Raw genomic sequence first — 26,030 nt, forward strand, 5'->3', positions numbered from 1 at the left:
CTGGTTCCAGTTAGAAATCATTTCCAGTTGGAAGTCATTTCCAGTTACCCAACTGGTTCCAGTAAGGATTTCCAGTTGCCCAACTGGTTTCAATTGTTTTCAACTGGAAATTGTTATATTCCAGTTAAAACCAATTTAAACCAGTTAAAACCAAACCAGTTGGAAATCCAACTGGTTTCAATTGGATTTTGGTCCGGGGGGGGGGGGGGGGGGGCTATTAGTGAAAAATCTGTTTGTTATGAAAGAACCAGTTATAAGACCTTAGTGTTCATGACGGGTAAGGGGGCGGGGGGACTAATTATTTCTCCAAAATTTTGAAACCTGCATATAAAATGTATTTTTTCTTTCATTTTCCATTTCATGTATTTATTCAAAATTCTCATTAAAAACATACAAATCAAAGAATACACTATATACAAATATAGATACAAAAATAGAAATAAATTTAACAAGAAAATAAATGAGAATAGGAGGGAGCCAGCATAGGCAAATGGCCTTTCTAAGACTGGGCTCCCGAGACCATAATATAATCATAATAATCATAGAAGAGAGAAAGAGAATGTGGATGATAAGGCAATTACAACTTATTTCAATGTTAAGAGCGCCATCTATCGGTAGTATCCGCATGCTGTACTGTGTGTATATTACGTAAATGTTTACATCAGCTTCCGAGAGCCAGAGTTAGAGAGCCGGATCCGACGTTCTGAATCTGTCCTTTTAGTTCGAACTTAAGCCCTGTAGGAAGAACACAATCGATTAGTATGGCGCTTCGGTTACTTTCTAGACAATTTCGTGTAAGTGTTTTCATTTTAAACACATTCATTGACCGATCAGAGGCCGTACCCTTACGCCCGTAACTTGAAATTGGAAAGTGAACGAGAGTCGAGTGTGCTCGAGCCGGGAGCGCTCCCGAGAGCTGGGTTTGACTTTGGGTAGCCTTGACATTGTGCGACAGATAGCCTCAGTGTCTTTGACGTGACTTTGACAATCGCTGATTTCGTAGATAACGCTAATAAAAGTTCGAAAAATGTAGCCATCTGGAAATAAATCAATGCCCATATGGATATTCTCTTCACTTGAAAGAAAAATCACTCGTGTCTCAAGTTAGACAGCTGGCAGCCGTCTGTTTCGAGGTGTTTTTTTTAGCATTTAAATTTTTATTTATTTTAATTTTAAACCCCCGACGGCGACGTGGCTCTTCGGTTTTATCATTTTTCATAAAAGTATTTAAAAAGAACTGGACCAAGATAAAGCTAGTTAGTATTGTTTTGGCCTTACATGCACCTAAATGCATGAAATGGGAAAAAATAAATTTAAAAGGAAAAAACAGTGACTTCATGGCTGTCATGCAACTACCTACCAGTACCACTTCCCTGTTTTATCCGAACTTATGTACCAGTCACAATTCTTTGTTTTCAACCAGAGAAAACTAGATTCAGTCCACTGAATCTATTGTTCTTTGGCTGAAACATGTAATAGTGAGTCAAAGAATTGTGACTGGTAGTGTACGGCCATTGAGTCCCTGTACAGATCAAGTTAGAACTTAGGTCTCTGTGAGTGGAGCCAACAAAACAAGAGTTCAGCGGAACAACCAATATTATAGAGACCGAAGCTTTTGGTCTGGTCTCAAGTGTATTGCTGCTAATTGAGTTGTAGACTGTTAAAGCATTCTGTTTGTTCCAATTCAATCCAAGTTCTTTTTTGTCTCGCCCAAACAAAGTTCAGCGGAGACCTACTGTAACTTGTTAAAGTTAGTAATCACCTTTCCTGTTTGTGTAAAAAAATTGTTTTATAAGTAAAAAAAAGGGGAAATTTTGTTTAATGATCTCTCAATTGTTTTTTAAGTCAATACTGAAGAAAACACTTATATCTGGTTCTTGGAATGATTGGTTTTGCCTGCCCTTGTTTCAGGGTAGGATGATCAGTTGACGATTAATAACTTTTCATTTATTTTCATATATATATTGCCCAATTTTTGTATTTCTTTAGTTGGTTTTTTTTATTCAGTGTACTTTTTATGTTTAAAAGATTTGTTTTCCTAGTCTTTTTTTCAGTACCCCCCCGCCCCCGATATATTATGTCTTTGTGTTTCTATGGTGCACTTGTTATGCTGTGCTTTAGAGTAATTACTTCCATTATTATGTCCTTATGTAAATAGATTATAGATAAATTATACATGTTATTGAATTGAACTAGCTGGATTACAAAAATGTATTTTAAAGTTTTTGTTCAATTTACTCTCATTTTTTGAATTTCTGCATCACACTTTGTACAAATGACATATTGGGTAATTCCACATGTGTGTTCATGAGGATGATAGGGTAAAAGGTCATCTATGGGTCAAAAAGTCGGATGATATGAGGCCATGTGCATCATTTTTCTTTAAAGTTTTTTTGTTGCTCAAATTGCTTCCTTTTTTATGTCTGAATAGATTGTGTTCATTCTTGTTACAAAATAAATCCTTGGGTAATGCCATATGTGCAGCGGCGTAACAGGGGTCGGTGGCCAGGGGGGGCAAGAGCCAAAAATTTCCCGGTCATATCATGGAACAGGCAATGGCGTCATAAGGCAAAAATTTTGAGGGGGCGATATGGTGTATCGGGCAAATATATATATATATATAATTGTGATGAGCAAGGACCTAAACATTGCGTGGGTGCTTCAGTGAGTAATATATTGGCGAAGAAGCTCAAAAAGCATTGAAGCTAGAGACGTAGCCTGTATTTCTTCAACTTTTATTAGTAGTTTTAGTACAAGCTTTCGGCCATTTAGTTGGGCCTTCTTCAGGTATCTGAAGATGTAAAAGACATGATGGCTTAACAATTACCATGCATATATTTGGATTAATTTACTAAATATAGGTATATCTTAAAAGAAAATGTTTTACATCGGTAATGTTTAATTAGGATTATCCAATAGCTATTCAAATCAAGTAAGTTTACGCAGATTTTTATTACAAACATTTTTTTGAAAGTTATGTGTAATGAGTGTGATTACTTACATACATAAGTTCACGTGCTTAGACGCGAATGTATATGAATCAATACCTTTCCTTAATATGTACTCAATATATATTATACAGTACATACACCACAATATGTCTATATACTGTCATAAAATATTTGTAATAAAAATCTGTGCAAACTTAATCTATTTTAATAGCTTTTGGATAATCTTAATTAAGCATTACCAATGCAATACAACTTCTTTTGAGATATATACTATTTTGAGATATATGTATTATTATACATTTTGGGATATATATTACACCGCACACATAACTTTAAAAAAAAATTAAGTAGCTTAATATAGGTCCCGAGCGAGATAAAAAAAATCACTTTTTCATGAGAATCTAACATGAAGATAGATTTTAGCGTGATATTCAGAAAAATGTAATACACTTTCCTTTCTTTCCTCATATTTTTTGTTTGGTTGTAGAACTTTTGGGGGCCATGGTCCAAACTCATCCATATAACAGTGCTTTCTGGGTGGGGTCCAGGGCAGAGCCCCGGAACCTCTTGATATCAAAGCCATTTTAAACCTTACAGATGGCCACTTATTTTAATATATATTTTATATATATTTATATAGCTTTAACACAACACATAAATTTAATGCAGTTGTGTATCGTAATCATCCAAATATTGTGAGGGCACACCATAGCAAATGTGGGAAAATTTGTAAAAAGTCGCCAGCGAGCGAAGCGAGCTAGAAAAAAAAATGGCCTGTTAAAATGAAATTCTAATTATGTGATAGATTTTTACATCATTATAGCAAATATCATGTCATATATTTTTTTTTCATTCATCTCATTTCGCTGCCTCCTTTATTTTCTTTTATTTCCCCTTGGCTGTGGAACCACCCCCGGTATACGCCAGTGCTTCAACGTAAAGCTTAATGCAGGAAGGGTCCATATAGGGGACCGTTATAGAACCCATTAAAGGTTACAGATGAAGAGCCCCCACTGCACGGGGTCTTGACTCTTGGACAGAGCCTTTGGAGATTTAGCAAGTTTATGATAGACTTTCATACGACATTATGCTATATACCATCAATTTTTCTTCCCGCTCGTTATCTCAATCCTCGGCAGCCCGGTAGCCTGTACGTTATCTTGTCCCTTTTCTTTATTTTACAATTTAGATTTTGGCTAATTCCATTCTGCCTTTATTTCCCGCTTTTGTTTGCCTTTTTGTCATCTTTAATTTATTTCCCTGTCTTATTAATCATGCTAATGTATTTGTATATCGGGGCGAATTGTTCTTTCTCACTTGTTCTTTTTTCCTTCCTTTTCCTGTTATCTTTCCGTTTTCCCTTTTTTATGTTTTTTCTTAGTTTTCTTTTCTCTTTTCCTTTCCCTTCCCTTTTTTCTTTCCTTTCCCTTAAATCCCTTTCTCCCCCCCCCCCTTTTTTTTCTTTTTCCCGTTTTTTTAATTTTCCCGGTGAGCTCCACCAGGGGGGGCAGCTTGCCCCCCCCGCCTGTTACGCCACTGCATATGTGCTTATGAGGATGATGGGGTTAAAAGGTCAAATGATACGAGGCCATATCCATGGCCCTTTGAAGTTTTTGTTCAACTTGCTCCCACTTTATTTCTGCATCAATTGTGATGATACATGATCCTTGGGTAATAATGTACATGTGTGATGATGAGGATCTCTATAGCATGTTATATTGATTACAAAATCAGGCGAGTTTCATGGCTCAGGAACCACCGTTTTTTTTTCTACATTTATACACTGTAAAAACCAATTAGTGATTTATCTTTTTCTATTTTTTCACTCACTTTTACCTCTGAGTCTCTAACTAAACATACTTTAACCATGATAGGAAATAAATCAATGTTAGGATTTGACCAGAAACTCAGCCGCCACCCACCCTAAAACCTGTGATACATTCTATTAGCATCTACATTGTAGGACAACTGAACATAGAATGCCTGGTATTTTTTTTTTTACTCTTCTTTATAAACAAATATCAAGATCAACAACAATGTTCTTCATGCTTGTTTACTTTATTCTTTCTATTAAACACTTTTCCATCAACTCCTCTTTCCTATCCTCTTCAAAACCACTTTGCCACTTGTAGACAGTAATTATCCACTGACAAAATAAATATACTTATAAGATGCTAGTCATGGTATTAAAAAAAGAAGGTTTAACCGTTTCTTATTTAAACAGTTGGTTAGGGTGAAGGGATCTAGGGAGAACCTTCCCTGAAACTAGTGAAAGATGCTGAAATCTCACAGTTCACATGAAATGGCAAATATTCCTTTCTTTCGTATTACCGAAATTATATATCGAATATATATATATCGAAGTTTTTACCTGACTGCTAAGAAAGCACGAATGCCTGTGAGCAAGCAACTAGGGGACCGACGGCTTAATGTCCTCTCCGAGGGACCTGGTAATGAGGATAAATGCCTTACCAAAGGGCACTAGCGCACCACTTGGGAATCGAACCCGGGTCACCGGAATCCGAAACCCCCGCTCTACCGACTGAGCTATCGCGCCTTCAGTTGATATTCACTCATGCAAGGTTTGTGGTTGGTGTTATGTGTACATAGACTTTAAATATGTAGTACCGGTAGTCTTGAATGGAAAACAGGAACAGATTAGGCAAGGCTAAGAAAAAAAATCATTCTTGTAAAGCATGAAGATATCTGTAATTGAGACAATTTTTTTAAAATTTAAATGAAAAAGACCATAGAAGCTTCAATATGGAGTAGTAGGGCATGGGTAAAACAAATGTTCATTCACTTGCCCAGGTGGGTGTTTCATAAATCTGTTCATAAGTTAAGAGCGACTTTAAGAATGACTGGTGAACCTTTCATACGCGCTAAACCATTGCCAATGGTGTATACCATTTACTGTACCAAAAGAAAGGATCACCAATCGTTTTTAAAGTCGCACATATCTTACGAACAGCTTTATGTAACACCCACCTGGACGTTATCTTGAAACTAATGCCATTTTTATTGCTCAAGTCGAGAAAATCCAAAAGCATTATTTTGTCATTGCCAATTGGCATGATTTAAAAAAAAATGCTTATAGGGTCTGTACACAGTGATGTATTGTTAGTAATCCTACACCATCTGAAATTTCCAGAAATCAATCTTTCAGAGTCAAAGAAGGGAGTATTCTTCATTCTCTTAGTCATTTCCAACTAAATGAAAATAATCGCTAGAGGGTATTCATTTGTCTCGCAATCTACTATGGTCAACAAGGAAATTCATGATCACTCTCGCAAAAAGTGTTCACTAGCTTACATGTTCACGAGCTTTCGAGTGCTGCTGCAACTCATTATCAAGTGACAAAAATTATCTGATAACGTAGTCTATTTATACCAATCCCCAGGACCGTACGTACGAACGCGGGAACAATAGGTGGGCACTGATACGTTATCAGATAATTTTCGTCACTTGATAAAGAGTTGCAGCGGCACTCGAAAGCTCGTGAACTTGTAAGCTAGTGAACACTTTTTATGAGAGTGATCACGAATTTCCTAGAAAGCTAGTGAACACTTTTTGCGAGAGTGATCACGAATTTCCTTGTTGACCATAGTAGATTGCGAGACAAATGAATACCCTCTAGCGATTATTTCATTCCGCAATAATGAACCTATTTAGTAAATGAAAATACATTCAATTGATAATACACTATGGGACTTTCATGCATGTAAAGATAACATTTTAGTAACTTCTGCCTTTCCCCACCCATACTCTTAAACGATTGACAATGCCAAAACAGATCAATCCAGTCAACATAACTGAGGGGAAACATGAATGTGCGACAGCCATGCAAATACATGCTTCCTAGCAGATGAGCCCCAAAGGAATATTCCCCCTCTCTCTTTTGCTGTCTCATCTCAATTTGTTTATTATTTCTATGAATGTGCAGGGCCTTGGTCTTTGTGGTGTAAGAGGCCGTTCTACCGTCAGCAGTCCTGCAGAGGATGCATCGGAGGCCAAATCATCTGGCCTTTCTTTTGGTGAGTATCAGCGTAAAGGCCTCATCCAGCAAAGAGTTACGATTAAATGATCCATCATTAAAAAAAGCAGTCAAGTGGTACTCGGGAATAAAAATAATGTGGTTAGAATAAATAGAGTAAATGTAATCAAACAAGTAAAGCACTGATAATTTCCATGGTATCAGATGAATAGAGTGACTGCATTATTGCACTATTTGGTGAAGCAGTTCTATATGTATACCTGGCATGAATATGCAACAAGCAAGTTGTGATGTAAATCCCTACTTTTCCTTTTTAATGGTCTGTTGAGTGTTTCATAAAGCTCTTTGTAAGACAAACAACGGGTGATCCTCTCTTCGGTGCTTAACCAACACCAATGAAAATTTGGTGTACACCACTAAGAAGGATCGCCAGTCATGCGTAAAGTCGCTTTTAAGTTATGTACATCTATACCCACCTGGAGTTAAATCTATCAAGAATTCCATTCTCTATCTTGAGAATTGAATATACCTCATATAATAAGTGTCTCAAACAAGACCCATTCAATATCCATACCTTCATGTTTTGTAGTTTCTTAAGTTTGACACCTATTTCTTTCCTATTTTCTTTCATTGTTCAAGGCACATTGCATCTTAAAAAGAGATTTGTGTAAATTAAATGTATTATTATTATTATTTATTTATTTCTTTTATTCATTTATTTTTTAAATTATTATTTTCATCATTATTATTGTTTTTAATGCTACCATGGAATGATCTTTTATAAATAGCCTTGTCTGAGGAACAGCAACAGTACCAGGATCTTGCCAGGAAGTTCACTGCTGAAGAGATTATCCCAAAGGCCGCTGAACATGACAAATCAGGAGAGGTAATTCAGTCTTAAAATTGCTTAAGTAGGGAAATATTTTATGATATCTATTATTTGTTTTGCTCGGTCTAATGATTTAGTACAAACTCTTCATCAGATCATATTATTTCAGAGAACATTTTGATTTAAAAATTATTCACTAAAAGGAAGGCGTTTCATATACCCCAGTATCAATATGACAAAAAAAAAAACTAAAAGCCAAATCCCACACTGCTGTTGTGATGTTTGTTTGAAAAAATATTGATGTGGAGTCCTTAACATGCATTTTTCTACTGTGTTTTCAGTGCAAGTTCTACACAAAGCTTATCTTTATGCAAGGAGCTGATGGGTTTTCAAGAGATCTCAGGGTTTTTGTTAGGCATACTTTAAAAGGGGGTTTATGCAGAGGAGCGTGGTGGGAAATGGGAGGGGCAGGGGCTGTTCGGAGCGAGCAAAATAATAACATGAAATCTATTTACTTTTAAAAGTAATAAGGTGAATTTCAATTTGACACTTGGCTTCTATGCAAACACACTTGAGGAGTTATCTATTATCGGATGTTTATTTTGAGATAACAGAGCTCTGCTCATTACATCTTGTATGTGGTATTGACCTTCAATACTATCACTGTTCAATGTTTGAGAAACAATGTCTGTCCATATGACATAAGATAAACTTTGATAAGAAACCAGCGAAGCTAGACTTTTTAACTGGGAATAATGTATTTCCCAGAATTATATTAGATTGATTTGAGGCATCAATCCAAGGGGCAAGGTGGGGGGGGGGGGGAACTAGTTGAGTTCCAAAATGAAACTTTTCAAAGGTTGTTATGCAGGTTATTTGCATTTTCCCTATGTGTAACATATAATAATCTACAAATAATGTTTCTTTAAATTGTCCTTATGCATATTAGAGTACAATGTAAATCAGGTACATTCTTAAAAGGAATACATTTGAAGATTTTAAAGCCCCTTGTCACACCATAGCCACAGATCCATGTGTGACCTAAGTTTATTTTGAGCGGGTTATTAACTGCCTACATGTATGACTTGCAGTAGCTACGAGCCTCATACATGGGCGGTATCCTGAAAATGGTCTTTACACAAATATGTCTGTATCTTCAGAGTTACAAAACAATTTGTATTCTAAAAAGTATTTTACCATTTGTTGTAACTTTCACTGAACGTGCATGATATGACCTAAAATATGTCTTAAGCAAAATCAGTGCAACCATGTGTGTGCAATCAGTTTGCAGATGCTTTCTATAATGCACAGGTTTTGTCAGAAGCCCTTCATAACAAAGCAGCCTTTGGTGAAAATCTGTGAATCAAAACAGCAGTGTCGTCGTGGACTCTGGAAAACAACATATTTGCAATTTTTTGTCTGGTCTGAATCTTAAGAAGAAGTGCTGTCTCAGTCCACCAACTTTCGACAATGACCTCTAATCTGTCCATTGTGATTTGACGGGCATTTTCAATAGATTCTGAGAGTTGCAGAAAGCGTCTGCAAAGGGGATGCTAAAATGTGCTAATATTGAGATTAAAGGTATTAAGAAAATTTTCAGGATACCGCCCCTGATGTTGTGCATTGTCTGCTACATGCTTTCAACTGGTGTACGGCATGAACTTCTTCATGACGTCCCTGCAACTCACAGGGAATGAATTTTGAGCACGCAGTTAATCAGAATTTTTGCAGACCTCCTGGCAAATTTCAGGGAGCTTGGATAGCAAAAGTTGTTCCCTGCAAGTCCCATTCAAGATTCCTAAATGATATTCAGGATTAACAGTGGATTTTGCTTTTAATGTGTGACTCTAAGTTCAATTTAGTACTCACGTTATTTTAAAAAATGATGTGCTTGTCGGAAATTGCAATACACTTGTATAACATTCAGCTGATTGACTTTGCACGTTACTAATTATAGGAATTACAGATACACTGATTTGGATCAATGTATGAATCAGTGGCATTTACATGTACATGGCATGGGGGGGGGGGGCTCTTGCTCCTCAGATTATTCAGGTCTAAGAAAATAAGGAAAGAAAAGGAAAGAGAGAAGGGTGAAATACGGTATATTATTTTCTGAATATTAAGTCAAAATCTATTTGTGCATTAAAAAATTTCAATTTTTTTTTTCGCTCGCTCTCAACTTCTTGTAAATTTTGTCCGATAACCAATATCTCGCCCCTTCAAAATTTTTGGCTCATTACGCTGTTGGTATGAATCAGAACTGCCAACTAGTACTGTGTCACGTGATTGAACCTACTTTTATTGACCCAACAGCTGATAACAGACTCAAATAATAATCAAGTCAAATAATTGAATAACAGTATAGTTGAAAATTTAATAATTGTATTTGCTCTTTCTTCAAAGTGTCTTTTTCAACAAGTGTTTGAATAATATGTAATTACAAACAAAGAGCTTTGTTTCTTGGAAATAATATGATGACTTGTGAGGGAAGCCTGTCACGTTTAGGTTGCCTACATCACCACACCCGTCTAGGCCTACACCTGTCGGAGGTTGTTGAGTGGACTAGACTAGTCTGAGGACTGAGTCTCGCTGGTTTGTTGAATCTACATGGTCTAGCACCTTGAACCCTACCCCGATCACAATATTTATGATAGATTGACATGATCACAATATCAATTTAGGGAATTAGGGTAGCTACATGTAAAATAGATTGTTTTCTATTTATAAATGAAGTACATGTACATGTAGGTCTGTAATTGTTGATGAAAAAATGTGACTTTTTGTATTTCCATTTGTTAAGTACCCATGGGAAATCATCAAAAAGGCTTGGGAGCTTGGCTTGATGAACACACATATCCCACAAGAAATTGGTGAGTATGCCAATTTTTGAAAGATTTTTATTTTGTTATTTGTATGTTCCATAGTTCTGTTTGTGATTAAGGGTTCCATGACATTTTCTCCGGCGGCAATTGCTCCGATGGAAAATCTGCATGTTGAGCCAAACATAAAACCTAACCTCCAAAACTAAATAAAACTTATCCTTATCTTTAGCTTATTCTGTACCAAAAACCATATTACAATCCTAACCATAACCCTATGTCCTGTGAGATATTAAGACAGGAGAAAATGTCATGTCACTGTGATTAAGTGCTAGAGCTGGCAAGAATTATCTGCAATTTCGTGACCCCCCCCCCCCCCAAAAAAAAAAAAATCCACTTATTATCTAGGTTTCTAGACAGCTTAATATCATTGCTTTTCTTGGTGCATACTGTATATCTTACCAGAATTCACCAGTAACATCAAAAATTCTGCTATTTTCCTAGATTGTAATGATGATTTTGTCTGCTCAATAATTGTTTAATTACCTATTAAAGGGGGTGGGGGGGGGGGGCAAACTGACCAACACAGTGTGTGGTCTACAGTATCTATAAAGTGTGATATCAATAGCCTAGTCTCAGAACATACTTTTTTAGGTAACTGAATGATAAAAATAATAAGTTACATTGTATGTAGGGAAACTACGCTATTTTAGTGGGAGAGTACTTGTTTTGCTACTTGGTAACATACATGTATGAATGCTTGGAGTAGTGAAATTGTGAGTTATCACTTAAACTGGAATGTATACTACACTGGTCAGAATGTTGCATCGTGGGTAAAGAACCTGGCCAGATATAAGTAGTAAGGGACTGGTTCGTACTGGCCTTAACACACACTCTAGTAAAGTCTCATTCAGACATAGTACAACGAAACTCAGCAACCTTGCATACAAATTCAATGGGATGTAAAGGCGACAACTAAATATGACATCTAGCTGTACAACATTTTGATGCCACAGCTGTTGTCCAATCAGTAAACGTAAGCACTTACATGTGAAAAACTAAACTTTGTCAAAAGTTGTGCAGGTTATACAGGCAAACCCATGCCCCCTATTTGAAATTGCATGTACATGTATTTCTACATGGTGATGTCATGAGTTTGTCTGTGTCACGATTTCGTACATTATGTATTATAAAATAGGTGTATTATTTCAAGCATCGCGATTGGCCAATACGCGTCACATGACATCCAACTTTTTTGGTGCACTGCAGTGCAAAAGGTACGCAACGAAAATAGACATTGCATGCTCAAGCAAACCAGTGCGGTAGAAGTCCCGGGAGAAGTCCAACAAAACTGAACTGTAACTTTTCAAGAATTTGTTTCTGTGTTGCTATTTTATAAAACAAATAATGCACTTGCTCTGTCGTGCGTAAAAGTAAATGCAGAGAAAGCTCGGTTTCTTCAGATGGTGCACACTGGGCACTCGCCGCCAGCGGCTCGTGCAAAGTGCAGCACCTATCTAAAGAAACCTCGTGTGCTCTGCATTTCCACTAACGCACTCGGCTGCATGCATTATTTGTATACATGTACAGGGATACGTGTTGATATGCATGAGGTGATAATTTATATTTCATGATGCCTGAATACTATAAAAAATGATGCTGAGCTCTGCCTTACCATATGTGAAGGAAGCATAAATGTCGATTATTTTAATTTGTTGTCTAAAATTGTTCATGTTTGCTGGTATTTGAGAAGCTATTCACCTACCTGTGTAAGTTAAAAATAATCACCAGTTCATTGTTGTTGGCTAGATTCGATTATGACCCTTATTTCTTTCAGACATACAGTGTACATACCTCTTAATTACTCGGTGCATATTCATTTCTAAGTTCACTGGAGTGTTTTATGACAACCCATTGTGCCTACTCTACTCCATCCTTATTAGCATAGCAGGTTGTGAATGAATCAAAATGAATGAATGGAATGAATGAATGATTTTGATCTATTAAGCATTGTTACCATGATAGTTACCATTGGATGGCAGTGTTATTAGCCTACAAAGATATGTTTGATGTGGCCCAACTGACCCTACAGCATAAAAAAACAGACAAATTTCATTCTTTTTAGTTATATTTGACCCCCCAAATTTATCATGTGTTCACTGACCTTAATTTTCATACAGAAAAAAAATACAAATAATGTAATGTTGATAAACATTAGCAAATGATAAGCAGAAGTCACAAACACCCTGAATTACATGTATATATTCCTACTAGATTTAAATGATTAAAAAAAATTAGTGACTGTCCTACCCTTATTTTTTTCCTCAGTTACAGCAAACAAACATTTTTTAATGCCTAATAATTAATTATTAAACAATGGGCCCTGATGGATTGGTAACCTTTAATTTATCCTGAATCCCCAAATAAGATAAATCTACGAGCTCTTTTTTTATGCCCCCTCCAAATGATAATAAATTAAAAAAATACTGACTGTAATGCCCTTTTGTTTCCTCCGTTCCTGCAAACATGTTTTATTTTAGGTCTAACAATTAATTTTCATGCAATTGGCCCTGATGGATTGGTATGATTTCTCCTTTAGGTCACATGATCAAGGTCATTTAGGGTCAATGAACCTAGTATTTTATTGTCTTATTAATTGTGTTTTTTGTGAATGACTATTCATATTAGTTGTTATCATAGTCGGCAATGCTGAGCAAAAATTAATCGCGTAATGCAGGCGAGTCTGCCAGTAGCATTCCGCTTATTATGTAAAGGGCCCTAATGGATTGGTAACCTATTATGATTTACCCTATTAAACAGGTGGACCTGGTCTTGGGATCTTGGACACATGTATCATCACAGAGGAACTGGCCTATGGTTGCACTGGTATCCAGACAGCCATCGAAGCATGCTCATTAGGGGTGAGTTAGGGGTTAAAGGCCATGCCATTAAAAGGGAAATGGGACCACGAGTTATCAACTATATCTCCTGTACTATTGATTACATTCGTACTTTGAAAAAAATAATCCACTTAAATATTAGGGCCCGTATTCTGAAGTCGGGTTTAAGTTAAACTCAGGTTTAAGTTAAACTCAGGTTTAAAGTTGTGGTTTAAGTATGGGAAGCCAAAAGTATCAAATTTGTTATTAAGTTGTATGTTTCTTATGTTTACTGTGCTCTTTCCTGATTCATCGATGGTGAAGCCAATAAACTTTTTATACTTCCTAGACAATTATGGATGATTTGAGAGCCAAATGAGCTGAAGTATGATATCTCTACTGTTAGTGATTTATGTAACAATTGGCTTGCCATACTTAAACCACAACTTTAAACCTGAGTTTAAATTAAACCCGACTTCAGAATACGGGCCTAGGTATCTGGCTTAGAAAATAGCTTTTTGGTGTACACTGGTCTATTTACTTTCTATTTGGTCTCATCTCACATAATGTATTCCTTCTTTGCTTGAATACAACTAATTCATTTACTGACCATTTATTCCAATTGTCATTTACCATTTTGTCTTATGCCCAGCAGAGCTTATAATATCCACTTGGTCTAATACCATTTAGTCTGTATGCTAGATGAACTGTTTATAATGAACCAATTTTTCATTTTACTGATTGCAAAGTGATATGTAGACATAGTGGAAAATACTGCATCTTGGCATTAGACTAAATTAGTATTAGACCAATTGATGAAGGACCAAATGATAATTTGACCAAGTGGGTTAAGCCATGATGATGTTTGATGATCTGAGAATTAGACCATCTGCTAGTAGACCAAGTGGATAAGGTTATTGAAAGTGAACACAATTTATTCTCTTACCAAAGGGATGTACAGGAAATACCTCATTTCATCAGTTTGGTGAAATTAAACGTGAAATTGTGGTTGACTGACCGCAGTTTGGCAACTGATATGACAAGAAAGATACATTGATTTTCCTCTTTAAATGTAAGATGGATATTGCTACATATGAGTGTTATCAAATTTGTCAGTGATGTTTTTTAATCCACAACAAATAATGATTTTTTTTTTCCAGAACTAAAATTATTGTTTCGTTTTCCATTTTCTGCAGTCAGCACCAGTACTAATTGGAGGCAACGCTGACCAGAAGAAGAAGTATCTTGGCTGGCTGGTCGAGGAACCCATTGTTTGTGTAAGCATCTTCTTTTATATTAATTTTTATCCTATGATTGTAAATCATAATGTTATGATATTTACTCTTGAGAAAGATGATCGCTTATAGGAAAGGTGTAGATTACACCATACAAATCCTGATTAATTCAAGCCATCTTCAGGCCTGTTCGAACTACATGTAGCTAATTCATCTATTATTGGTCATAGTGCATGGTTTATGTTCGATTTTAGGCATACTGCGTAACTGAACCGGGAGCTGGATCCGACGTTGCAGGAATCAAGACAAAGGCTGTCCGTAAGGGTGATAACTACGTTCTCAATGGCTCTAAGATGTGGATCACCAATGGGGGCCATGCCAGCTGGTACTTTGTGCTCGCAAGAACTGACCCTGACCCCAAGGCACCAGCAAGCAAGGCATTCACAGGGTTCATTGTTGACAGGGACTCAGAGGGCCTCACTCTTGGGAGAAAGGTAGGATGGTTCCTTGACATTTGCTGTGGCGACAATTGCTCCGATGGAAAAAGTGCATGTTAAGCCAAACCTAAATCCTAACCTCCAAAACTAAATACACCCCATTTCCTTATGTGTACATTATTCTGAACCAAAAAAGTATATTTCAATCTTAACTCTAACCCTATGACCTTGAGATATTTAAAGACCGAAGCGTATGTTGTGTCAACGGTAGGACAATGCCTATTTGATAATGGTAATTGGATACTCGACATGCACATATGACAATCAAGTGTTACCACTACCTCAGTTGGTGCTGATTAAATTTCTGAATGGCACTAAAGTGCAATATCGTACCTACCTGACTGGTACTAATTTCCTCACTGACCCCCAAAAATTACATGTAAATGATAGAATTGACTAGTTTTTAGCCCATGAACCCCTTGGCAAGGTGCCTGTTCACATCTCTGTTGATGATGATATTGATATATATTGACTTCGGTTGATAGACAATATTGGATAGACAAAATGTCCCTATTCTTTAGTCTTGTCTTATTCTATCGTAACGAAGCATTCTCACAATTCTGATTTGAAGATTTGAAGTACGGTAGACTACAAGCCTTAGTGTTTTATCTCATTATAGTTTCATCTTTCACCTTTATACCCCCGTCACACTTATTCGGAATCAGCAGGAATCGAGCAGAACCAGCCGGAATGAAGAACTTTCAAAATTCGTGCCACATTCGGGAGGGAATTTGAAATTTTCACTACTTTTGCAAAAATGTCGTTCGAATACTTAGAACGTCCTTTGATCCCGCCTCTAATGATTCTTGCACATTCCGGGTGTATTGACTGTCGAATGCAGCTCGAATACAGTCGGAACACAGGAAGAATATTAAGAATGCTGTTAGAATGCAGCAAGAATATTTAGAATGCAGTCAGAGAGCAGTCAGAATGCACTTCGAATGTCGTTCGATATTTCTCCACTTCGAATGCACTTCGAAAGTTTTGAACATGAGCAAAACATTCGGGCCGGTCACAAGAATGGACCCGAATGTCTGGAATGCTGTCAGAATTTTTAGAATGCGCTTCGAATATCCAGGAATGTACCAAGAATTTTCATTCCGACGGCATTCCGGCTCATTCCGCCTCTAGTGTGACGGGGTTTTAGTAAAAGAAATTAATACTCCTATGTACTGTCTGGGATTTGAATACAGGATTTAGTTTTGTGCTTATGATTTGAATCAGTGTGTCACAGAATAAACTGCCAGAAATCATTTGTTTTATATCACTGAGATTTGTATTCATGAATATTCATGACTGTTTCACATAACAAGCTGCCTGAAAGCATTTGTTATATATATCCCTGTCCCATTGTTTATGCAGATTTCCTGTATAAATTATGCTTATTTACTGCGTATATATTAAAAAATGTCCAGAGCTGATGCGCGCTTTTGTCACAGTGCGCCAAATTGACGCCTGTTGCTGTGGTTATCCACGCTGTTTTATTCATGAGTCCACTGTTTTGAATTAATGAGTCTACTCTTCAGACAGTGGACTTATTAATAGAATAGTGTACTTAACCATGGCAACAGGCATCACTTTGGCGCACTGTGACAAAAGCGTGCATCAGCATTGGGCATAATTAGACGTAATTTATATGGGAAATCTGCATAAACCATGGGTTTAACCGATGGTTTTGAAAACCACCTTTGTGAATTCGGGCCTTTAAGTTTAAAATATGATATGCATCCGGGTAGTTAGAAATAAATCTGATTAGTATGATATGATTTGATTATTGTATCAAGTCTGTGGGTTAACTAAGACTGGCAAAGAAAAATTGCATTTTATCCCTGTTCCTGTATTGAAGGAATGGAATATGGGTCAGAGAGCGTCTGATACCAGAGCAGTCAACTTTGAAGATGTAGTTGTCCCAAAGGAGAATGTGCTGATTGGAGAAGGTCAGGGGTTCAAGATCGCCATGGGTGCCTTCGACAAGACCAGACCGCCGGTAAGATGACCTTTATTTAGTTATTTTTATTCATTTATTTTATTTCCAGGCAAGATATTAACAAACAATAGAAACACCAAAAGAGAATTATGAAATTGATTACCAGCCAATGCCTGGGGATTACCTAAAAGAATTGAAAATTCTGTCGAGAGGTTCTCTACATTGGCTGGTTCCTTTGGACATTTATTCAGACCCTCCTATCTTGACGAGACCTTGACATCAATTCTGTGTCTTATCACTAGGGCAAAGTAGATTATTTGCTCTATGGGCTAAGCATTGTTTGTTTGAATGATAATGCAGTCTTTAATATTGTTTGTATAGAAGAAAACTCATGGATTGATTGAAGTTGTTGTGATAATCAAGTTTATTATTTTGATGTTTGAGGAGTCTTATTTCATTAACACAATTCAAGGTCAGAATTGTGTATAATCCTTAATCCCCATCTGTAAAACTTCTTGGGACTCATAATTAATATTACCTAAATTAGAAGAATTACAAATCCAACCCGAGTGGAAAGGTTAAAACTTATCTTTAGTTTTGGTAAATCATCCAAAAGTGAATGTCATTCCATTTTATTAATAGAATATATCAAAGCATGTGCCCCAAAACAGTAGTGGTGTGAAGGATATGAAATTATGTGTTTCATTGGATGAATACACAGATTCTACATGAAAATTTAATTCGACTGGGTGTCGGATCAAAGCAGAATTTGTGCTTACTTTTGTTTTGTTTATATAAAAACACCTTCTCAAACATGGAATGGGCTAAAAATTTCAAGATATTAATTTTGCCAGTAGTTTTCTAATATCCAGTTACTCAATATTTCAAGTAAGTGCTCAGGTGGCTGATTGAAATTGAAATAAAAAGACTTACTGAGAGAGGGCACTAGATTTAGATTAAAATCCTAATGGCCGAAAAGATGTCACATTTTTAAATGGATCTATTTCAAACTTGGTCTGGTTGCTCAGACAGGAGTGACGCTGATCTGACTAGTTTTAGGGCATCAGGATCAAAGATCGAAGGTCACAGAGATAATTTTTTACTTTGAAAATTATTGTTATGATTGATTCAATTTCAAACCTGATACATGTACATGTACATGTGGGATGCTGACAGTGATCACACACACACACACACCCTCACACACCTGTAAAGCAGCCTTACTGCATCATGTGTTTTTGTTTGCTCTTGATGTATTTTTGAAAGTTATGTTAATAAAATATTTTAAGTTGTTGTACCACTTGCATTTCTCATTTGGATGGAACAAATGATGGGAGGGAACTGAAAGACTCCATTTCAAATAGGCATTGAAGTACATAGAAATCAACAGATGAATTTTATATTTCTTTCAGTAGTAAATAGAAATTTGGTAGGGAATAAAAATGTGTTGGAAAAAGTCCCTGCTCCCGCACACATACCTGAGTTCAAGGTTGTGACTGCCTTGTCAATGGGCCCATCAGTGATGTCTTGATCTTTCAGATGACTTAGCCTTTGATAAGGCATTATGTGTTAACTTAATATGTATGTTGTTCATACTTGAATGACAGGTTGCTGCTGGAGCTACTGGTCTTGCAAGGAGAGCCTTGTATGAGGCTACCAAGTATTCCATGGAGAGACAGACATTTGGCAGGACCATTGCAAATGTGAGTAATGTAGGAAGCTCTGAAACTCAAAGGAGGGGATTTGGATTGGAGAGTGGTGTGTCGGTTAAGCCTCCAAACAAGTTTCTATTTTGGGGGGCCATTTTGTTAGTTAGAATTTGCCATGGGCATTTAGGAATAAACTAATCCACCATTTTGTATGTCTGATCCCATTTTGCTTTATTTTACTTTACAAACTGCTAAAGCCATGGTAATTTGAGAGCGTTACAAATTTACAGATAAAAAACCACTTAATGGAATATTCCATTTGGAACAACAAAATTCTAACCATAATGCCTGTTTCAGGAATTTTGCAGCAACAACGGAAAATAAAAGTAAGAGCAGCACGTCACTGTACTCTGTTCCTCCTCTTATGCTCTTTTATCTTTTTATTGTTTATATTGTTATATCTGTAATTATTAGGATTTCATCTAGTAAATAATGAATATATATAAAATCAGAAAGTAGGAATTAAATAATGTCATAAAAATAGCATACATAAACTTACATAAGGCAAGCCCTCTCCGACCTCTGATTTGTCAAAGTTCAATTTCTCCAAGTCCTTGTCACCATTTCATTTGATATTGACTTTTATAGCACCAAGCTGTGTCCTTCATCCTAGCTGACATGGCCGTAGGAGTGGAGGCAGCACAGCTACTGACTCACCGGTCAGCCTGGGAGATTGACCAGGGAAGGAGGAACACCTACTACGCATCTCTGGCCAAGTGCTACGCTGCCGATGTGGCCAACAAGAATGCCACCGATGCTGTCCAAGTCTTTGGTGGAAACGGGTTCAACAGCGAGTACCCCGTTGAGAAGCTGATGAGAGATGCTAAGATCTTCCAGGTAAGGGTGGGAGTCTGTCATGGAAAGTTTTGTCAGTGATTTTTACGCACTACTTTGCTCTCAGCCAATCAGATGCAATCATTTTCAGTAGCTTATAACATTAAAGGACAAGTCCACCCCAAGAAAAAGATGATTTGAATAAAAAGAGAAAAATCCAACAAGCATAACACTGAAAATTTCCTCAAAATTGGATGTCAAATAAGTTATTACATTCAAAGTTTCGCTTAATTTCACGAAACTGTTATATGCACATCTTGGTCGGTATGCAAATGAGGAGACTGATGTCATCCACTCACTATTTCTTTTGTATTTTATTATATTATATATGAAATATTCTAATTTTCTCCTCATTTTCAAGGGAAACAACATGTGGAATTAGCATTGTTTAACACTATGAAGACGGGGGGAGGGGCTGATTCAGCCCCCCTCGAAATTTTTTGCGATAAATCCACTGCGCAAATTAATTGACCGCGTCGCTCTCTGACTTTTTACCTTCAAGTCTCGCGCAACTTTTGAGACCAAAATTGTGACCCCCGGGTATGCGGTTTTGATATTACGCAACATTTCGTAAGTGTATGCAGGCCAAAAATTGCTCAAAAACATGAATTTGTGTACAAATCCAACGCAAATAATGTTTTTAGCCAACATTCATGAATTTATCATTATTTTTCCTTTTACTGATAAAAGTCAATTAATTCCATCTTGTTTATGGTCAAAATAAAGTCCCTGACAATTTCCATTGAAAAAACAATAAAAAACAAAAAGGCGAAAAACAAAGAAATACATAAGAAATTTAGAAACAATAGATTACATAAGAAAATAGATGTGATGTTGTAATTTTTTTAAAGTACATTTGATCAGACCCCTATGAAGAATCTTTGTTCCAAAAATGAAGATTTTAGGGGCATTATTTAGTTAATTAGAGCAAACTTTTGATCTTGTGCATAAATTAGCATAATTAATTAGCAATGAGATATTTTATAGAATTTGAGCCTACAGTTTTGTAGATTATGCCACGGGTAATGTGCGTGCCAATTTTTGTCACAATCGTGCGATCGACGGCCTAGATCATAGCCCCCCTCAGTCTTCTTAGGTCTCAGAATAGCCCAGTCTATTTAGGGCACTGCCGGTATATGGTTCAGTCAAGTTGGTCCTAGTTGTCAAAATCTTTCTTATTTTACATCCAATTTTGATAAATTTTCAGTGTTACATGTATGCTAGTTTGATTTTTCCTTGTTTATTCGAATCTACATTTATCTGGGGTGGACTTGACCCTTAAAACCAGTGGATACTTGTTCCATGAGATATTCCGCAAGGGAGTGTATTTTGTCTCTGATTTTCTCTGGTAACTGTTACAAGTCACTGGGATCCTTGCATTTGATTTGATTAGATGAAATTTGGTAATGACATGGCCACAGTTGGAGAGATGAAAAGATTCAATATTCTGGGCAGCTTGACTGTCTGTCTTGAGGATGATGGGCAGTCATACAGCCCCTGTCTGAACGGTGACATGATATTTGCTCCAGGCTTTATTTCGTCTAAAATATAGAGTTAGGGTTGCAATGGGGTTTTATGTTAGGTTTAGGATAGGGTATAGTGTTAAATCCAAGGTTGAAGTTGGCAATTCCACTAGTCTGTAGAATTCACAGCGGAGCAATTGTTGCCGAAGCAAATGTCATGGAACTGTCTGAACATCTATAGACATTTGATGAGGCCATGTTTCGGTCTTGTCTATTAAAAAAGTGTGTTATTTTGAGAACAATTCAAGTTTCTTTAACCCTATCTAGGCTGGGGTATTTTGGGAGTTCATATGGCCAGGGGGGGGGGCCTCCCAGGCCCCCCCTTGAGATCTCAGCCGTTGACCGCGCGATCGCGCCAAAAATTGGCACGCGGGTTGTCTGGGACATAATCTACAAAATTGTATAGTAATTTATTTCATGTGAATTGCCATTAGGTGATTATGCTAATTTATGCGTAATTAGTATGCAAAATCATACTTTTTCCTCTAACTCCCTAAATAAAGCTCCAAATGTTCTAATGTTTGGTATAGAAACTCTTTGTGGTGTTTTTAGCAAGTGTACATGAACAAAATTGCGATATCAAATCATTTTCTTATGTATTATATTGTTTTTTGCAATTTCTTATGTATTTCTTTGTTTTTTTACCTTTTGTTTTTCATTGTTTTTTCAACGAAATTTGTTGGGTACTCTTCTGAGATCATAAAAAGCATAAAATAAATACATTTAGACCAGCAAAACTAAAAATAAACATACATTTTTATTATTTTTGGTTGAAAACACAATTTACATTGACTTTGTACACAAAATCACGTTTTTGAGCAATTTTTGGTCTGACATGCACTTACATAATGTTGCGTAATTTCGGAACCACGTACCCGGGTGACGCAAAATTGGTCTCAAAAGCTGCACAAGACTTAAAAGTAAAAAGTCAGCGAGCGGCGCGGTCAAAAAATTTCGCACGGCGAAAATATTCCACGGATCGTTGAGGGGGGGGGCCTCCGAGGCCCCCCCCCCCCCCGGCCTAGATAGGGTTAAGCAGAGCTGTCTAATCCTCCTGGAGAGAGATTACGGGAGGCTTTTGAATAGTGAATGATTTTAGTTTAGAGTAAAATGAATAATTACTGATTGTTTAATTACTTATTGATAACTAATGATCTAGCTTAAGCTAAATTCAGGACTTAGTTCCACATCAGACATTATTGACCTCCATTGGATTTATAATTGAGAAATATCTCTTTTATTCATCGTTAAATCCTGCTGTAAAGGTGAATAATTAAATTGGCAGCTCCATATAAGAATTATTTTATTCCTTGGGTTCACAATTTGCCCTGTCTGTGCCCAGGTCTGACTGTGATGTAATTCTCTTTCATCTTTGTTTTTCTTCTCCAGATTTACGAAGGTACAGCTCAGATCCAGAGGGTCATCATCTCCCGAGAGTTGCTTACGCGGGCTAGCCAAACCACCATGTGAATGCAGCCATCATAAACCTATAGTCTCTTTCGCACTTGAAGTGAAAACTTCCTGTAAAACCATTACAGGACCACAGAATGTATATTCATTGTAAATGGACAGGTTTGCACATTGTATATGAAGAAACACATACATGCAAGTAATAAGCATTTATGGTGTATCGTGGTATGAGAAAATCCCTGTATTTGTTTGTGGTATTAAAAAAAAATGTTTTCAGAATAAGATACTGGAAGTATGAAATAAGGAGGAGAAATGTTGGAAAACAACCACAAGGTATTGAAAGATTGTGGGTATACTATATTGACAAAGCACAAATATGAACATGATATTTGACATGCATGCACAAATATGAGTATGATTTCTTTTTCTACTTTTAAAACCTTATTTGTAAATATTTCAACATCTCTGTAATTTCATTACAACTTTTCACCAATCTTATTCCTTGCAAATGTTTATATATTCCTTCAAGTAATTTCAGCACATCCTAAAATTATATTTTGTAAAGTTTTGTTTTATTTCCAAACATAGAATCACTGATAAAATCACATTGATGAGTAATCAAATTCATGTTGTGAAGGTTGTTTTCATCTGCATTTGGTAAATACAAGTAAGGATATTTGAGCAGTCATTGCAGCATTATTTCCTTGTGTTTTAGAATTCTTCCCAAAAGATGTGGAAACAAAAAATAAATTCTATGGCCAAAACTTCTTTATCTCATATATATATATAATCTATATACATTTGTGTTTTGAATTATTTTTTGTTTTGCTTCGTTATCTTTTTGTGTTATTTATTTCATTTTACCTCTTCTCATCATTTCAAAAAGTGAATACTTAATTCCATGAATCTTGATCTTTCTAGTTTCTATCAGCAGAAAAATGGAATGAATCCCAGAAAATTTGAATAATTGTGATTCAGAGTACAGTTTGAGATTCACCTGAAAACATATTTTTATAAAAATACTTTTCATTGTTTACTTGAAGTAGTATTGAGCATGCCTATTCATTCCCCTTATGTTACTCCATTTCCATGTCTCATTCTTTTTCTATAAGTAAAATAAGACATCGTGATATGTGCTATATAGATATTTCATATTATTCTTTGTTTGTTATCCTTGCAGCTGTAGTTTCTATAGATTAGTTTTGCAGTATTTCTTGTGGGGATCTTCCTTTGTTTAAATTAATCCATATGATATTTTATCGCTATTGCAAGTGATATAAACTTATTTTAGTACCAACGTTAAAAATCATTTGAATATTGTTTGTAAAGCTTTATAATTTTCAACATGATTTAACCTAATGACAACTGTCTTAAGCGACAGAAATGCTTGCATCTAATTTTTTCAATGAAAATCAGTGACAAAACACAAAAAAATTGTCCTGGAGATTTGTTCTTCTGGGGCTTTTTTTTTCTGAAGATTTAGATATTACTAGAGCATGCAAAAATTTGCACAATTATCAACTTCTCTTGGTTCGGCACCGTTTGCAGTATGAATTCAGGATCAAAGGGAGCAAGTTCTATGTATATCCCCCTTCCTGCATGTTAAAATCTGATAAAGCCAAATTTGCATTTTGATTTCTTGCTTTTTGTTACAAATGATATTTTGAGTAGCCTGTAAGCAAATGTGTTTTTAGGCTCCAGTCAAAATGAAAATGTAATACCCAATATATATGCTGGAGATGTAGTTAAATCTGTATTATCATATCCTGCTACTGGTAGAAAATGAATTTGTGAAAATGAAGTAGACTTGATACTACTAACAATGAAACATATCTATCATCATTCTCTCTCGGAATCTTTTTTCTTGAAAAGTCATTGGAGATATATCTTGTGAGACAGGGTAAGATTCAGGAACACCATATAAACGGGTTGCAATAAGACATATATCCTGCCTCTACAACAATGTCAATAAGTTAACAAAAATTGTATATAATGAATATATTTCTATAGCAAAGCTATAATAGTATTTTTGTGAAGTATGTACTGTATGTTTTATTATACGAGGGCGTTTTTCTTCTGTCGCTTTATATTGATGTGATGGGCATGTGATATTCTGGTGTTTTTTCTGCACAGTCGTTCATTTATGGTAGAGTTATATAATCTGGATTCTGAGTGGTCAGGAGATGGTATGCAATGGTGCATTATTCAATGGTGCATTGAAAGACCCATAGAGCTGGCAATGGGCAGTGATATTGGTTGGTCTGTGTGTTTTCATTTATGTTTTAAAAGACTTGGTCCCTTATCACTGATTTATATACCCCAAAAATGGAGTATTATTTTCCTTCAAATATTGAAAAATTTTCATTTTCATGTAATGATGATAGTAATAATACTAATAATATCTGTAAAGTGATTTACAAAAAAAATTCTAAGTGCTGTGTACAAAAAGAAATATTCTAATAGAATTGTATAATACATAAATAAGTAAAATGCAGAGTGACAAGAAAACAAAATTAAAAACATAACTATATGTATAACTATAATTTTAAATCTCCAATGTCAAGTTTTAAATCTCAAGTTTCAAATTTCTTGTTTCAAATTCATTTTTCGAATTCGTATGAAAATTTCGTTTTTGAATTCATTTTCACTTTTTATTGTCAATTCCATCTGCTTTAAAAAAAAATGCAATAGCATGAAGCTATGTTGTGAATTGATAGATATGCATTTCAAAAGACACAAATGCATTGTGCTTTGATATAAATTTGCCATTTTACATTCCAAATTCTTTTCCTGTAATGAATTCATGAAAAGAAAGAGAAAAATTAAAGTAATGCAAACTTCTTGTGATATAGGCCCTATATGATGAATGAATTCACCAGAGCTAGAACAGAGCATGGAAATATATAAATATTTTGTGTATAATTGACTTTATAAGAACGGGTTCAAGGATATAGCCAATAAAGAGTGAGTATGCTAGTCACGTGTTAATGCTTTAATTTACATATTTTGGGTTGACCCCAACCCATGTCAGGATTGTAAGGCACGATTTGTTCTTGTGACAAATGTCTAATAAACTTTCTCTAAAGAATGTAAATGAAGTTTGTGAAGTTAGCTTATGTGCCCCTGTGTTTGAATTTGATGTTTGTTGTACTTGAACTCTGCTTGAAGAAGTATCTAGTACCTGGGTCTGTTAACACAAAGGATAGCGATTAATTGTTTGATTTTTACGATTGATTGTGCATTGTATTCAATGCAATCAATCGTTAAAAAAAAGTTTTACAATGATTGCTAAGCTTTGTGTTAACATGTCTGTTTTTTTTTTTTCTCTGAGGTCCACAGAATTGTTGAAATATAGTACATGAGCCACTGATTAAAAACAAATATTGAGTTCATTTTTCCAGATCTTATCACAGAGGTCAC

The 26,030-nt window shown here is 35.9% G+C and overlaps 1 protein-coding gene across 1 annotated transcript; it reads left to right on the top strand.

Annotated features, from left to right (window-relative positions):
- The first annotated feature begins 632 nt into the window (after nt 1–632).
- On the top strand, nt 633–25,721 carry LOC129277433 (medium-chain specific acyl-CoA dehydrogenase, mitochondrial-like). The gene is made up of 11 exons (XM_064110383.1): nt 633–794; nt 6,895–6,985; nt 7,734–7,831; nt 10,578–10,647; nt 13,417–13,517; nt 14,672–14,752; nt 14,965–15,204; nt 17,054–17,194; nt 18,742–18,837; nt 19,432–19,680; nt 22,590–25,721. Exons 1-11 carry the CDS (start codon nt 762–764, stop codon nt 22,668–22,670), a joined length of 1,281 nt encoding a protein of 426 aa, XP_063966453.1. The 5' UTR covers nt 633–761; the 3' UTR covers nt 22,671–25,721.
- The last annotated feature ends 309 nt before the right edge of the window (nt 25,722–26,030 follow it).

Source organism: Lytechinus pictus, chromosome 15, assembly GCF_037042905.1.
Source record: "Lytechinus pictus isolate F3 Inbred chromosome 15, Lp3.0, whole genome shotgun sequence".
In the NCBI taxonomy this organism is placed as follows: Eukaryota; Metazoa; Echinodermata; class Echinoidea; order Temnopleuroida; family Toxopneustidae; genus Lytechinus; species Lytechinus pictus.